This window comes from Apteryx rowi, unplaced genomic scaffold (assembly GCF_003343035.1).
Source record: "Apteryx rowi isolate R43461 unplaced genomic scaffold, aptRow1 scaffold_207, whole genome shotgun sequence".
NCBI lineage: Eukaryota > Metazoa > Chordata > Aves > Apterygiformes > Apterygidae > Apteryx > Apteryx rowi.
Window position 1 is genome coordinate 727435 of NW_020448386.1, and position 16694 is coordinate 744128.

A 16694-nucleotide genomic window follows, 5' to 3' on the forward strand; every position below is an offset into this window, starting at 1 on the left:
CAGTACAAGGGTAATCAGAGCAATAGATGCTGATACGGAAATTTGCCAACAACTAATAACAACTGCATTGCTTCTTAGAGTTCCTACAGTTAGTGGGGCGGTGCTTCTTATTTTGATATTACAATATTTGCTATTTCTTTTCAGAAGAAAGGAAAGAAAGAACAGCAAGTGCATGGAATATTTCTTTTCAGAAAAAAAGAAAGAAAGAACAGCAAGTGCATGTAATATTGTTTACTGTTAATCAACACATCTGAACCAAAGTCTTCACAATACTTGGTAACACATTTAATTATACAATACTCTCAAACAATCACAAAAACAAGCAGAACAGTTAAACTACATAAGGCCTTAAAATTAGAAGCACAGTGTGTATTGTTGGAATACTACTTTGTTTACAAATTAGGCTACATATAATTAAGTTTATCTTTCATAGTTTTATTCAAGCAAAATGCATTCAAGGGAAAGGCAACTTACAAAGTTTATTTTACTATGAGTTAATAGAAAATGTCAACAATTTCTTATTGCCCCCCCTCCCCCCCTGTCCAGGAATGATTAGTAAAATTTCCATACAATACTCAAAAAATAAGCTTTTACACTAAACACCCAGAAGTAAGCCTGAACAGGCAACCGCAAACTTGCAAATTGTTTATTACAAAGCTGGATAAACTTCCAGGTTCTTTCTATTGAAATACTGCATCTCTACACGATCAATGTTTAAAACTATGCTGTCCACAAAGTTTTTCTAAACTCTAAAAGTCTTACTGATTCCAAAGTAGTACTTAGTGGCCTCAGTAGCAATCATGTGAATGATATTTATGTTATAACAATGGTAACTTGTGACATTACTTCAGGAGGACCAGGATAGCTGAAGAGATGAGTGGGTAAATTTGATTCTTACCTTTCAGGTTAAACAAAACAACTAACAAAAACAAAACTAAGCACAAAAGACATGAAAAAAATCTATTTTGACCTCCTCCCTCTATAACAGGGCATGGGTCATTTCCAGTGACATGTCTATTCTCACTACATACATGAGTATTTGCTCAAATTTCATGGCTATTGCATTTTTACAGGACAACTGCTTAAAAGTCTGGTTTTTAATTTACACCTGTGCAACAGAATAAGTCACAGTACATTTTGAGATGTTTAAAAAATATTTATAAACTTGCTTCTGATATGCTAAAGCATTTGGCAATACTTTTACAGCATTTGATTTTATAGAATGAAAATTTCATACAGTACTCCTTGTGATTTTTTCTGTACATCTAAAAAGAAAAAAACCTCACACAAAGTAATATGAACTGCCAAGCTTGACTGCAGGATCATGTAATTCCAGTTTATAATACTGGCATTAAAACCTTCATTAATTATGTTGACAAATCATTACCTGTACATTTAATGAAGGCAACCAACATGATTTGAAAACACAACCTTCAGGTTTTATGTTACGTATTTATCAAGGTGTATAGTTCTGCAGTGAAATGAGAAAGCATGTAAATATACAAAGAAAATTACAAGTTCACTAGTTCCTGTGACACAAACTGTTTTAATCTTTCAAGGTACTGTCCATAGAGTTCCACATCATTATGACCTGCTCCTTCTACCCACAGTGGTTCTACAGGTCTCTGGCAACGCTCAAATAATGCTAGGCCATGTGAAAAGTCAATTACTTCATCTTCAGTCCCATGGATTATTAACACAGGAGATGTTATTTTAGAGATTTTGTCAATGCTGTAAGAAAAAGATTATATCTGTGAACACAGTCAGCCTTATTAAACTTTCTTGAAGGACCAGAGACTCTTAATTTCACTTTCTAATTACACATTGTAGTTTTAACCATTTAATTTTAAAGTTGTTTAAATCACTAAAAATTTAGATCTTATCAACACTCTGGAAGCTGTTTCAGTAGCATATGTAAAACTACACAGAAAAGAAAAACACTGGTGGAAACTATTAGGATCGCATAACAAAGCAATCAGTCTGAAAATTGTACTCATTACCATGTTCACTTTAAAAATTGAAGTCATTGGACTGATGAAAATATGGCTTCAGAGTTTTTCTTCAGCAGAAAAAGTGCTTGTCAGAATTGGAAGGATTTTGACTCTTAACTTTTGATCCTCTACGGGAAAAAACTCTGAAGTTAAATACTTAAAATGCAAGCAATTCTTCTAGTCAAATGCACCAGTTTGCAGTGGCCAACTAGTGGCATAGTTCTGAAATTATACACGAAAGTAATCTGTTTCCTTCAATTAAAGTCTACTTATTTTTTTCCAGCCTTTGCAACTAAAATAAATATGTGCAAAAGACTATTTATAGTTACCCAGACTAGCAATTCACTGGAAGAGAGCTACTTGTGAGCATTCAGTGGTTACATATAGCAAAGCTAATCACTTTTAAACAGATAATCACTGAAATGATTAAAGATGTGACAAACCTAGAAGATTTATAAAGTTTTGTAAACTCTTTTAAATAAAATATTCCTTATTGTTATAATTCGCTCTGATCATTCTCTAATTATTTTTTAAACTTTCTAAATAAAATTCAGAAAATTTACTATATTACTTGTTTCCCTATTCTAAAACTTCAATAATGGGGGGGGGGCAGGGAAAGCATGCACAAAAAAATCCCACAACTTACTTTGGGAATGCATCAAAGCAGTAGGTCTTCTTCGTATCAGGAAAAGCTACTCGCATGCCTGAGGTCAGTGGAGAATGAAGAATTACAGCAGCGCTTTCATACCTAGCAGCAAGATCCACAGACGGTACTGTTCCAATACTTTGGCCATATATAATCACATTTTCAGGGCGGATTCCGTACCTAGAAAATTACATAAGTTAACAAAAATGGCACATAAAAGGAAACAGATCAGTTCCTACATAACTAGACAAAAAAACCTCTCTGTAGATCAAAACTTCCTAAAGAGGATGAACAAGAACTACAAAACAGCAGCTGGTAGAAGAATAAGCAAGTATATTTTATAACATTTCTCACTTAAAATAAAAGGAAGATTATTTACTCTGTATTTACAGTACTCTTTTAAAGGTAAAAAATGGACTGCAAATACAAGTTAAATAACATTTCTGCCCTGAATGGTACTGAAATGTGCGTGTGGTTTTTTTTTTGTTTTCTTTTTAATATGCATTTGTGAATGCAGTTGCAGAGTTGATAAATTCATGACAGTTCTGGAATACAGTTGTAAAAGAACCAAGGCATCTGATCTATCAGATTTAATAGATGCCAGTCATATTTGAGGGAGATGAATGTTTTATGTATTTATGTTTTAGGACATAATGTGGTGACCATAAGAATAGTTGTATACTTCTACAGATAACTCTAATGGACCTGTGACAGAAAACTGCTTAGAGCTTTACTAGCCTTATGGTTTCACCAAACGGAGTGTAGACAAACTCACAAAGTATTTGGTCAGTTTTACTCTTCTGATACTTGGCAAAAGTGACAAGCTGGTAACACTACTCAGCAATTTATGGAGACCTAAAGGTGGCCCATACAGACAGTAGCCAGAATATTATGGTTTCTACGTAATAGCTGAGATGCTTCTTACTTATTGCAGTTGCTTTGACATGCAGGCTGGGAAGAGGAATATCTAACCTAACCCACAATTGAGACCATCCAGTAAGCACTAGAAAACTGACGTCAAAGTCCCTGATAGTTAAATGAAATCACTTCCATTTTTCCCTCTAATTAACTGAGGTAGAAAAGAGAGTTGTCAACATCAGTTTGATACTAACACAAGTCAGATCTAAAATATTTTTCCCACACCAGTGTGGATACAAAGAGGGTCTTGTTCCCAAGCAACACAACAGTACTGGAAAAGCCTGTAAGCAGATAGCTATGCTGGCAAGAATAGCAGCTACTGCAGAAACAAACTACTGATATATCATCAATATATATTGGCAAAGTACTCTTATAGGTTCAGAGTGTAAAGGTACATCTAGCTGGATAGCTTTGTTTTACTTATTGGATGTACCTTAAATAAGAGGAGATGCTTCACTGCATTCAAAAACCAAAAATTGTTCTATTGTTTTATCAGGAGCTTGAGCCTAGAGTAGACTGGTCTAAAACCATGGTGGAATAGTGTGAGGATAAGTTTAACATCTACCAACTGGCTATATTCCTAAAAGGACCGACTACCAACTATTTTCAGATGAAGTGAAAGAAGGCTATGAAAGAAAGGCTCTGCTACAATGGATGCATGCATCCTTTCTGTCAAAGGACACTAGGATCAGATGAGAACACCCACACTAGAGGAATTTTCAAACTGACTCAAGTTGCCTATATGTCATCTTTTTGCACAGCTCCAGTAAAACCAGAGCAACAGAGATGAAGAAAAATTGTCCAGTATTTTGTAAATATGGCTAAATGACTGTATAATTACTGGATAGGACACAAAACAGTCGAATTACTAATAAAGTCTAAAAGCCTTAAAATCCAGAATATTAGGAAAAAGAATGTTTCATGTGTACCAAAATATACAAAAGGTACCAACCAAGCAAAATCAAAAATCCACAAGTACTTTTCAATAAGCCAAAAATCATTCTGCGTGTTACATCAGCATGTAATAAACAGTCAATAAAAAAAAGCTAGAACGATTTCAAGAAAAACATCAAATTACATTTAAGCATTACTAAAATACAAAAATCATTAACAGATATTAATAGGCACCTCCAAAAACTTTCTAATTGGGGCTAAAACCCACTGTTTGCAGTTGACAAAGTAAAAAAATATATACATGCACATATGTATGAATATATACACACATACACATTTTATACCGTGACTGTTCTTAATTACTAACATTATTTCTATAAAAAGTTTCTAGAATTATAGTCAAATTAGACATTCTTAAACACTAAGACTCTCAGTCATCAATTTTGAACTACAATCAAAACCTCCACCTTACAACAGTCCTCAGAGAACGGAAAAAAAAAAAACAAACAAAAACCCCACCAACCCTCAAGATTCATTCAAGTATTCAAAAATACAATAAATTAATACTTTGAAGCCTAAACACATGTAAGGTCTTCACGCTACTTCTGTATCTCTTCTGAACAGCTTAACATCATTCCTATTATTTAATCTCCAATTCAAACAATTCAAGCCACATTTGTCCATTCTAAAAATACAGTATGTCCTTCTATTCCTTTTAATTTATTTGAACACACCTCACATTACATACATCACACATTGCATCATTAATACAGCATTGAGTTTGCACAGCATATTAAGATGAAAGTCTCAAATAAAACACCCTGCAAATTTTTACACTTGCATTTCCTCAAGTTTTGAGTTTTATAAGATGCAGGCCCCTGTAAAGAAATTTAAAGCAAAACTTAAAAGTACATTTTGGAGCTCATATTCTCTCCATTTTCTTTATTATTCCCCTTATATTTGAACTATCCTTAGGCTGAAGGATTTGGATCTAAATATTAGCTGGAAAAAGTAATCCAAGAACAGCATTTACTATTTTTGGATTAAAGTAATCCTTTCTCCATCATAGCCAAACAGACTGCCTTCACAGCATCTGCCAGAAACTTGTTTCACAGTTTGGAAGCTAAAATAGTGAAGCCAATCACCAGTACTAGTTATTCAAAGCAGTCAGACTTTTTAGTATTCTGGCTCAGGGAAAGAGAAAAAAAAAAAAAAGGAAACTTGGAATCCAGAGAACAACATCTGTCATGTCCATTTCTCCATTCTACTCTCTTCTCTTGAACAGACTTTTGAAAAGCGGGGGAGAAAGGAGGAGCCAAAGTGTGCCTCAGGTCCTTTTTTTTAAAAAAAAAAAAAATATATATATATATACATATATAACTTTTCAAGCTAAAATTGAAGAATTCTCAAAGTAACAGCTCTTGATAATTTCTTTATTCAGAAAATTTGTCTTTTCCTCCTTCTGGCAGTCCTGTAACAGGTAAACTCCAAGAAGTTCAGTGGAAAATTATTAGCAGAGAAAAGCTACAGACCTGGTCTCCTAAATTAAGAAGTGTCAAATCAAGAAAAAAAATGGCAATAACTTCTCTTTAACAGCGTCTTAGAACTACAGGCCATCTGGAAGAAAAGGGAAGTGACAGTAAAAGAGCTATATGCTCTAAGTAGCAGTTCAGATGATAAGAGCTCAAAGATACACTGTAAAAACTGTTCACAGAATCACAGAATGGTTGAGGTTGGAAGGGACCTCTGGAAATTGTCTAGTCCAACCACCCTGCTCAGGCAGGATCACCTAGAGCACATTGCCCAGGACTGTGTCCAGGTGGCTTTTGAAGATCTCCAAGGAAGGAGACTCCACAACCTCTCTGGGCAACCTGTGCCAGTGCTCTGCCACCCTCACAGTGAAGAGGTTTTTCCTCATGTTCAGATGGAAGCGTCTGTGTTTCAGTTTGTGCCCGTTGCCTCTTGTCCTGTCACTGGGCATCACTGAAAAGAGTCTTTCTCTACGCCCTCACTTCACATTGATAAGGTCCCTCCTCAGTCTTCTCTTCTCCGGGCTGAACAGTCCAAGGCCCTCTCAGCCTTTCCTCATATGAGAGATGCTCCTGTCCCTTCATCATCTTAGTAGCCCTATGCTGGACTCGTTCCAGTAGTGCCACATCCCTCTTGTACTGGGGAACCCAACACTGGACACAGTACTCCAGATGCAGCTTCACCAGGGCTGAGTAGAGGGGCAGGAGCACCTTCCTCAATCTGCTGGCAATTCTCTGCCTATTGCAGCTCAGGATACCATTGGCCTTCTTGGCCACAAGGGAACATTGCTGGCTCACTGTTGTTGTTGTTGTCATCCACCAGGACTACCAGGTCCTCTGGTCCACCAGGACTCCCAAGTTCTCTGCTCAGCTGCTTTCCAGCAGGTGTTTCTCCCTAGGTGCAGGACTCTGCACTTGCCTTTGCTGAACTTCATGAGATTCCTCTCCGCCCACCTCTCCAGCCTGTCCAGGTCTCTCTGAATGGCAGCACAGGCTGTATCAGCCACTCCTCCCAGTTTGGTATCATCAGCAAACTTGCTGAGGGTGCACTCTATCCCTTCATCCAGGTCACTGATGAAGAAGTCGAACAAGACTGGACCCAGTACTAACCCCTGGGGGACACCGCTAGCTACAGGCCTCCAACTAGACTCTGTGCCACTGATCACAACCCTCTGAGCTCTGCCATTCAGCCAGTTCTCAATCCACCTCACTGTCCACTCAGCTAGCCCACACTTCCTGAGCTTATCTATGAGGATGTTATGGGAGACAGTGTCAAAAGCCTTGCTGAAGTCAAGGCAGACAACATCCACTGCTCTCCCCTCATCTATCCAGCCAGTCATTCCATCAGAGAAGGCTATCAGATTGGTTAAGCATGATTTCCCCTTGGTGAAGCCATGCTGACTACTCCCAATCACCTTCTTAACCTTCATATGCTTGGAGATGGCCTCCAGGATGAGCTGCTCCATCACCTTTCCAGGAATGGAGGTGAGCCTGACTAGCCTGTAGTTCCCTGGGTCCTCCTCCTTGCCTTTTCTGAAGACTGGAGTGACATTAGCCTTCTTCCAGCTCTCAGGCACCTCCCCTGATCACCACGACCTTTCAAAGATGATCAAGAGTTGCCTAGCAATGATTGCCTGTCAGCTCCCTCAGCACTCATGAGTGCATCCCATCAGGGCCCATGGACTTGTGGATGTCAGGTTTGCTTAAATGTTCTCTAACCCAAACCTCCTCCACTAAGGGAAAGTCTTCCTTTCTCCCAACTTTCTCCCTGGTCTCCAGGGTCTGAGGTTCCTGAGAGCCGGTCTTAGCAGTAAAGACCGAGACAAAGGAGGCATTCAATATCTCTGCCTTTTCTATATCCTTTGTCACGAAGGCCCCTGCCTCATTTAGCAGTGGGCCCACATTTTCCCTAGTCTTCTGCTGCTGATGTATTCAAAGAAGCCCTTCTTGCTATCCTTGACATCCCTTGCCAGATTAAACTCTAAACGGGTCTTGGCGTTCCTAGTCCCATTCTTGCATACAACGTCCCTATATTTCTCCCAAGTGGCTAGTCCCTGCTTCCACTTTCTGTCCACTTCCTGCTTGAGTTTTGCCAGGTGCTCCTTGTTCATCCATGCAGGTTTCCTGCTCCCTTTGCTTGACTTCCTGCTCATTGGGTTGCACCATTCTTGAGCTTGGAGGAGTAGATCTTTGAAAACTGACCAGCTCTCTTGGACCCTTCCTCCTTCTAGGGCCCTATCCCATGGGATTCTTCCAAGAAGGTCCCTGAAGAGGCCAAAGTTTGCTTTCATGAAGTCCAGGGTTGCGATCCTACTTATTGCCCTGCTCCATCCTTGCAGGATCCTCAAAACTCCCCCATCTCATGGTCACTGCAGCCAAGGCTGCCCCCAACCTTCACATCTCCAACCAGCCTTTCCTTGTTTGTTAGTACAAGGTCCAGCAGCATCCCTCTCCTCATTGGTTCCTCCACCACCTGTGCCAGAAAGTTATCATCAGTGCTCTTCAGGAACCTCCTGGATTGTTTGTGCATTGCTATGTTGTTCCTCCAGCAGATATCAGGTTGGTTAAAGTCCCCCATGAGAACCAGGGCCTGTGATTGTGAGGCTACTTCTACCTGCCTGTAGAAGGCCTCATCTACTCCCTCTTCCTGATCAGGTGGGCTGTAGCAAATGCCCACAACAGTGTCACCAATGTTAGTCTGCTCCTTAATCCTTACCCATAAGCTCTCAACCCACTCATCATCCACCCCTAGGCAGAGGTCCATACATTCCAGTTGCTCTCTCACATAAAGGGTGACTCTTACTCCTCACCTTCCTGGCCTGTCCTTCCTAAAGGACATCCATGGCAGCATTCCAGACATGTGAGCTATGCCACCATGTCTCCGTAATCTCAGTGAGATCATAGCCCTGTAACTGCAGACAGACCTCTAATTCCTCCTGTTTATTCCCCATGCTGTGTGCATTGGTGTACAGGCACTTCAGAGGTAACTGAGCATACTGATTTCCCAGGAGGGGTGCAAGAGCTTTCCCCATTGTGTTGTCTTGTAGGTATTTCCTTAGTTGCATGCAATTGCTGGAGGTATCCCCACTTGAGCCCTGTTTTGCTGACTGCATGGTCTCTGTAACTCTCCCCTTTCTCCATCTTTCCTAGTTTAAAGCCCTCCTTACCAGGCTGGCCAGCCTGTTGACAAAGATGTGTGCGCCCCATTTAGTGAGGTGGATCTCATCACTCCGAATCAGTTGTCAGTCTTCAAAYAGGGTCCCACAGTCACAGAAACCAAAACCCTACTGCTGACACCAGCAGTGCAGCCAGTTGTTTACTTGGAGTATCCGTTTACTCCTCCTCCCATCCTTCCGCTCAGTGGCAGGATTGAGGAGAAAACGACCTGGTCCCCCACACCCCTGACCACCATCCCGAGTTCTGTAATCCCGTTTGATATTTTCCAAGTTGCGCTTGGCAGTATTGCTGGTGCCCACATGGAAGAGTAACAGGGGGTGATAGTCAGAGAGGTGGACAAGCTTCAGAAGTCTTTCCATGACATCTTGGATCCGAGCCCCCGGCAGGCAGCAAGCCTCTCTAGACAACAGGCGAGCTTGGCAGATGCATGTCTCTGTCCCCTGAATCAGGTAGTCACCCACTACAATCACTCTCTTCTTCCGGGTGTTCCTGCATGGCACAGGTTCTATCAGCCCAGTTGCTTCACTTGAAGGCGTGCCCAGTTCCTCCTTGGCATAGATATCTTTGATACTGATATCTTTGAAAGTTGATTGTAGCAGTAATGTAAACACTATTGTCCATTCAAGTAATCTTAGATAACTTGTGTCAGGACAGACAGGCCTTTTTTTGTTTTTTTTAAGCCATGGTCACCTAAATGGACCTTGCAACAAAAAGCCTGGAAGTAGTTGTGCACAGTACAAGCAATCTTCTTAAGGGATAAACTATTCTGACTGAGTCTGGCATAAAATTTGGACAGATATTTTCCACAGTTTAAAGGGTGGCCACATCATTTTTCTCTTTCTCACAGCAACTGAGATTTTAATTCCTTTCAACACCCAATTAATCATTTATGTTTATGCACTTAAGGACTACTTGCATGGAAAGCATGTGGAACCTGAAGAGCAATATTTACATAGCTCTGTTGACACAAATTTGCTAGTGTCCACAGAGAGCATCTGAGAGTTCACAAACTTCTTCCCTACCAGCACACTAAAGGTGTGGGTTAATATTACCGCTAAACCAAAACCTGCCACAGAGAATAGAACCACTTTCCTATTTGCATCTTCTGCCACATGTTCCCTTAACTGGGGCTTGTCAGCTAGTTCAGGAAACTGAACTAATCCCTTCTGGGATCAGGGTAGCAACTATTTTTTTGCTCCTTTCTGTTATACAACTGGCTGTCTTTAGGGTCAGACAAGAAAAGACATGCCATTGGTGAGGTAAAGGAAGGACCAAGGCAATATACCATTGCAACTGTACCATCAAATCAGTCCTTAGTATCAGCACACAAGCTAACACAGGACCACTGATAAAGCCAGTAGGAATGAAATTTTGCTCTTGCAGTAACAATCGTCTTCTACAAGCCTATATATGTTGACCAGATATAGACGGTTTTAATGGAGGCAACCCAGATATAGATGGATTCTTGTAGTGGAGTCAACCCTGAATGATGCTGCCTGATCTTTTCAACTTTGGGGGGTAGAAGTGGGGGGAGATTGTTCAATCACACAGAATATTCTTTTTTTGTTTTTGTGACAACATGCTCTAGCAGAAACTCCTTTATTGTTTCCTTTACATTTTTGCTTCTGCCACAAGAGATCCTTTCTAGGCTTTTCTAAAAACACTTATTGACAGTTCTCTTCCTTTTTCCTATTTATTGGATATATCTTGTATTCCTATAACTGACATGCAACCTACAAATGTGTGTCTGGCTGTAACAAGTGTTTTCTAGACTTTAGTCACCTTTAACAACAAGCTATCAGCTAAAGTTACCATAGTACACTTTGCTGGCTCTTATAGTACATGCCATTTTGCCCTTGATATATCTAAGGGAGACCACTTTTTTCCCCTCCCTCTGAATTACTTCTGTAAATCTAGAAGACTTGCTTCTATTACAAAAATAAAACAAGATATCAGTACAATCTCCTTAAAAAGGTGTATTTTCAACAGTATCACTCAGGCTCCACTAACAAAGAGGTGGAAGAGACGCTCTAGACAGGCTACCACTTGTGAAGTTATTGCAACACAAGGAAAAGTGACAACAAGGCTTAGGGCACCTGGAACAAAGGGGAACATCCTGAGGAAGTTTCAAATGCATGTTTCAGGACCTTTTGTCATCAGGCACAGCATGAGAAGTTACAGCTGCAAATTATAAGACATGAAGGGCATGAATATGTTCCACACCTTAAACTATCAACATTCCACTCCATGAATATAATTTGAACATACACCTCTTCCTAAACTCAGATGCATATTCCCCTACTGCATATGCAACATATAACATTGCTAGAAGGAAAAGGGAACTCATGTTTTAGGAGAGGCAAACCCACAGACCATGCATGCACTGATCAACAAACTGCACCTCCTCCACCTTCCTCATAATGGTTTGGCCTTTTCTAAACTTTACAGTGTTACTGGTACCTTTGTTTTATTGGTAAGACGTGTTCATGATAAATTGAATCTACTTTTCCCCACCGCTTTAAGTAAAAGCTCACGTTCTTTCCATCTTCTAGCAAAAAAGAAATTACTTTAAATGGAAAAAAATATATACGTATTTCATGAATTCTCAAAAGAACACTTTCAGCCAACATCAAAATAGCCTTGTTATTGTTATATTTGGTTGTTTAAATTATGTACATTCTGTCCACTTCGACACATCAATTTAATTTCACCAATATTATACAGTCTACAGTAAGCAGCAATGACAAGGGTGCTTGGCTTCCAGAAGCTAAATCTGGTCATGAGGCAACTCTAGCAAGCTTTCAGGTTTCTGAATGAGCACCACTCACCCTGGATTTGCCTGAGGCTGGTTAAGTCTCTGCATCCTGCTAGGGTGTCATCAAAGGCATTCACAAAACAGGACAGCAAAAGATAGGCGTATCCCCAAATGACTACTGGCATTTCAACACTTTGTAGCTATGACAGTCAGAAAAAGAACGTCCTCACTTGCAGCTTTTATATAGTCCCATGGTAGGGGGAACTTGGGGGGGGGGGGCGGTTTGTAAACACACACACTTGCACTCAAGGTTGTGAAAAGAAGATACTAACATGTTGCCTCTATATGTTCAGGATTCAGTAAGCATTTGGCTGCCAAATTAGTTTTCTATAGACATCTATGTGAATCACAATACTGACACACCCTTATAGCAACCACCTTTAAGAAAATAGTTTCTTAACACCAGTTAAGAAACAGAACTAAGAATAATATTCAGGGTGATAATATTCAGGGTGATAATGAGGTTAGTACAGACTAACCTCACCATCATCCCGAATATTACTTTTAGCTCACAGACTATTCTGTCTTGGGTTTCTAGTCCCCACTGAAAAATTATACCAATTTACAGAAGGCTATCAGGATTGTCCTTCCAAAGCATCACTTACAACACTTAACATGTCTCCACCACAAGCAGCTGTGTTGCCTGAAGAATTAAGTCTGCATCAGTATTTCAATTGCCCCAGAAACATCTTTTAATACTGGGTCCCATGATCCCATTTCTCACAACAGGGAATGGAGTTAGCTGTGAGTGGCTGTGATCAATGCCATGGAGGCAATTTCTCTGCTCCTTTCTTTGTTCCATCACATAATCCAGGAGGAACGGTTTGAAAGCCTAGTAGCCCTCTCTTCTCTCATGCCATCAACATGAATTTCAAAGGAATTACAGCTATATTTAACATCTATTTTACAAACAATACACAGAATTAATTTGTTTTTGCAGAACACTGACATTATAAATGTTAAAGATGGTGCCAGTGTAATGCTAACATAACAGGCTATGCTAGAAAAGTGAATCAATGCTGCAGCAAATGCTCAAAGGCTACATTCTGGTCAAGATATTCATCAAGTAGTTAAACACAGCTGAGCACTGTCTCAGTGCTCCAGAAAATACCATGGACTGGTAACCAAACTGTGATGCAGACCCAGGAACCAGCAGTTCCAAAGTCATATGCTTAACTTGTGTCATCTCCATTCAGCATTCAGCTACAAAAAAAATACCAGGTCTGCCAGTTGGAAAGTTGTTGAAAGTAGCACAGTGGAAAACAGTAATAACAAACACTTTTTATCAATGGAAAAAAAATCATTTCAGGTTTGAGAAATCCACAAACTGAGCAGACCAACCCAAGTGCTATCAACTCTATAGAATCACGTATTTCTAAAGGAGATTTATTTTTTGCATCAAAATGTAGGCAATAAATGTGTTTGAGGTCATTCTTGAATTGGGAAAGGAAAAGCAAATAGATGGAAAATATGTTTAGTGCCCCCCTCACAAGGGCCCTTCAAAGGGCATACTTGAATATATTAAAGGCATATTCAAACAACATACTATTGTGATTAATAATCTTATTTGATTGGGGAAGGTACACTATGGGTTGTTCGAGTGTGGAGGGGAGGATACAACTTGCAGTCATGTTACCTTTTAGGTTTTAAGTCAGAAATTATTGGGGGGGGGGGGGGAGAGAAAATTACCAATTAGTTCCTATAACAGAGCCTGTAAACTGACGTAAATCAGTGATTAAGTTTCATCATCTACTTTGCTTCTGTTTTGCTGGTATGTTTAAACAATTCAGACTGTTTTCTTCATTGGTCACAAACCACACGGTTTTGGTCAATGTTACTGTGTACTTTGCCAAGTGGCTATCTTCCAGATCACCTGTCAACTACAGGACACAGTCACCAATGCACCTGTTCTAAATATTGGCTGACAGAACAGATACTTAGTTACAGTTCAACTTTTCACTACAATCAAGAAAAATGCCCAAAACTATTCTAACTGCAGAGTACGAAAGCTTTAGAATAACATCTGAGTTATACACTGGCCCCCTCTGCTTGTGAGGTTTACAATTATAATCATTCCCCCAGTTTTAATATATGAACAGGATATATTCCTTCAAAAGAAAGTATCACACCCTTGTAATGTAAGAGAAATGCAAGACAATACGTGTATTTAAAACACTGAAAAGGGATATCCCCCCCAAGGAATAGAGAAGTAGTTAGAATTTCATGGCTCAAGTTCTAAATTCACTGTGACAACTTCCAGGCTCAGGATTTACAGAATCTCTATGCATGCCCCTACACTAAGTCACATCCTTGATATTACATTATTAAACAGTATACTCAAGTTGTAATGATCTAACCATAATGAGTTGCATAATATTAAATTCAGTTTTTCACAGCTCTTCTATTGCAAAATATACAATACCATGGGAATTTTCAAAAAAAATCTTTTTGTAGTTTGGTACTCATGGAATGAAATGAGCTTTCTTTTCAAATGGAAGAAACCATGGTAAAGAAGTGCTCTCAAATTCTAGAAGTGGACATTCAGTGCTGTATATATTTGGTGCTTGGATTTCCCACCTGTAGTGGAGAATGCCTCCACAACCTTTTAACTTATCATTTAATCTCCCCCAAATCAGAGTTTAGAACATAGACATTTAGAAACAACCTTCCAGTCTGGAATTTTTTCTTGTCCAGTTTTAATTTATCTGAATTAACAGCACTGATTCAGATTCCTGTTCTTTGTTTCCACCATAATGTATTTATGCAAATCAACCATAACCTCTCTGACATCATATTTTACTGGGATAAAAGCTCTTTTAGCTTTGTAAGGAAAGCAATCTTTGAAAAGGCTAGAGCTGGTAGTCTCAATTCTGAAACAAAGGTGGCCAAAACACTAAACAGAAATCCAGACCCAGTCTCATCAGGATCTCTTGTAATGGCCTTTCCACTATCCCTACACAAAATAAACATGATGAAGAACATCTGAAGAACAGTTTTGCATTTTCTCTCACCCACATCACACTGATGGCTCAGTTACTGGAGAATCATTTATTATAGGTTTCTTTTCTCTTCTTACATCTCCAAATGAAGGGATTCCAAACTATGATAACAAGGATTATCTTCTAATCATTCAAGCAAGACTGAAATATACACTATTAAATTTCATCCCATTTCTATTTCTCTAGCACATCAGCACTACATACTGATCCTGCTCAATATTGACAATGCCTTCAGTATAAGACACCATCGACCAGCTTTGATATGTTTTCATTAATCCTAAACTACAGCATATTCTATTCTATATTTCTATTCTAATGCAGATTAAGCATAACCATTCGGAAAGCATGCTGGAAGATAAAAATTGCAAATAATATCTTACCTTGTCCTAAGAGCCACCCAAGCAGCATCAATGTCAGCATACAGATTCTTCTCTGTTGGTTTCCCAGAACTTGCACCATATCCAGAGTAATCATAGGAGAATATGTTGCAATTAATCCGTGAACCCAGTCCTATGTAAAAGCTGCTCATCTGACCTAGGTCAACAGCATTTCCATGCGAGAAGAGCAAAGTATACTTGGCGTTAGGCGAGCAGCGCACAAACATACAGGCAATCCTGTTACCTTTACTTGTTCTAGTCATGAAGCACTCAATGGCATCTTTTTCTCTAGAAGAGTACTGCCAGTCTGCTCGCTCCGAGAGATGTAAAGTCCAGCGACTACCACTCTCATCACACATCAGTGTGTATGTGGGGTCGGGAGGTAAAAATGCCAGTTTGGAAGCAATTTTCCCTGGGCATGGTGGACAACAGAACAGGCAACACAGTTCACTAAAGGAAAGATTATTCATCTTCTAATCTGAAATAGGAAGAGAGAGTGGTATCAGTTTCTAGTTACAATCCCATATAAAAAGAACAAAGAAAAACTCACGGAAAATACAAACCTAACCTCTCCAGTAAATGAGTAATTTTAGTGAAAGTATTTAACAAAACATAGGTTTAATTATATAAACAAATTTCTGCACAACAGTTTATTTGATTTTATTAACTGATTTAAAATGAGCATGTCATTAAAGAAGAATGGTAACTCTAAAGCCCTGCCAGTTTTAAAGCTGAAAATCAAAATACATTCATCCAGGGCAAGAACAAACATGAATTTTAGAGTTTGTTTTGAGGAAATAAAGTCCCTCCCCTCAAGGCAGTAACAGAAGTGTTCACCCCATTGACAAATATACATCTTATAAAGAACCATTAAAATATGTTGTCATGTTTGAAGGATACTAAGGCAATGAGGATCTCTGTAGCCAAGAATCACTACAATGCTTCCCAACTATAGAGAAAATATGAGTAATGGGCCCCTGCAAGCAGTATCAGCAGTATGAAAGATGCATGAAGGTTAAAACTTTTAGGAGGCAAAACAGGACACTTCTACTAGCCTACAGAGCACTGGAGACCTTCAGTACACTAAAATCCAGCAATAAACTCTCACCTGCTCCCCACGCTAGCTGGCACCAGTGTTTCTGAACCCCTGACAGAAATTATTAGCCAAAGTTTCCTGCCTTGCAGGTAGGAATTGGGATCATGTTAATATTATCCATTTTAATGATAAGGCTATTTTTACTCTGTGCTTTAACAAAAACATCCCGTACCCAAATGCTGTATCCTAAGATATTTGGCAAATCAGTATAACCCACACTACCAGTTCCAGGTACTGGTTAGTAAAGTGGAG

General features: G+C 39.3%; 1 protein-coding gene across 1 annotated transcript; it reads right to left on the reverse strand.

Moving 5' to 3' along the window:
* Positions 1-216: 216 nt before the first annotated feature.
* ABHD17B (abhydrolase domain containing 17B) lies at positions 217-15824 on the reverse strand. The gene is made up of 3 exons (XM_026064053.1): positions 15350-15824; positions 2638-2817; positions 217-1731 (listed from the first exon to the last, which is right to left on the reverse strand). The coding sequence occupies exons 1-3, from the start codon at positions 15814-15816 to the stop codon at positions 1512-1514; spliced, it is 867 nt and encodes a 288-aa protein (XP_025919838.1). The 5' UTR covers positions 15817-15824; the 3' UTR covers positions 217-1511.
* Positions 15825-16694: the final 870 nt, after the last annotated feature.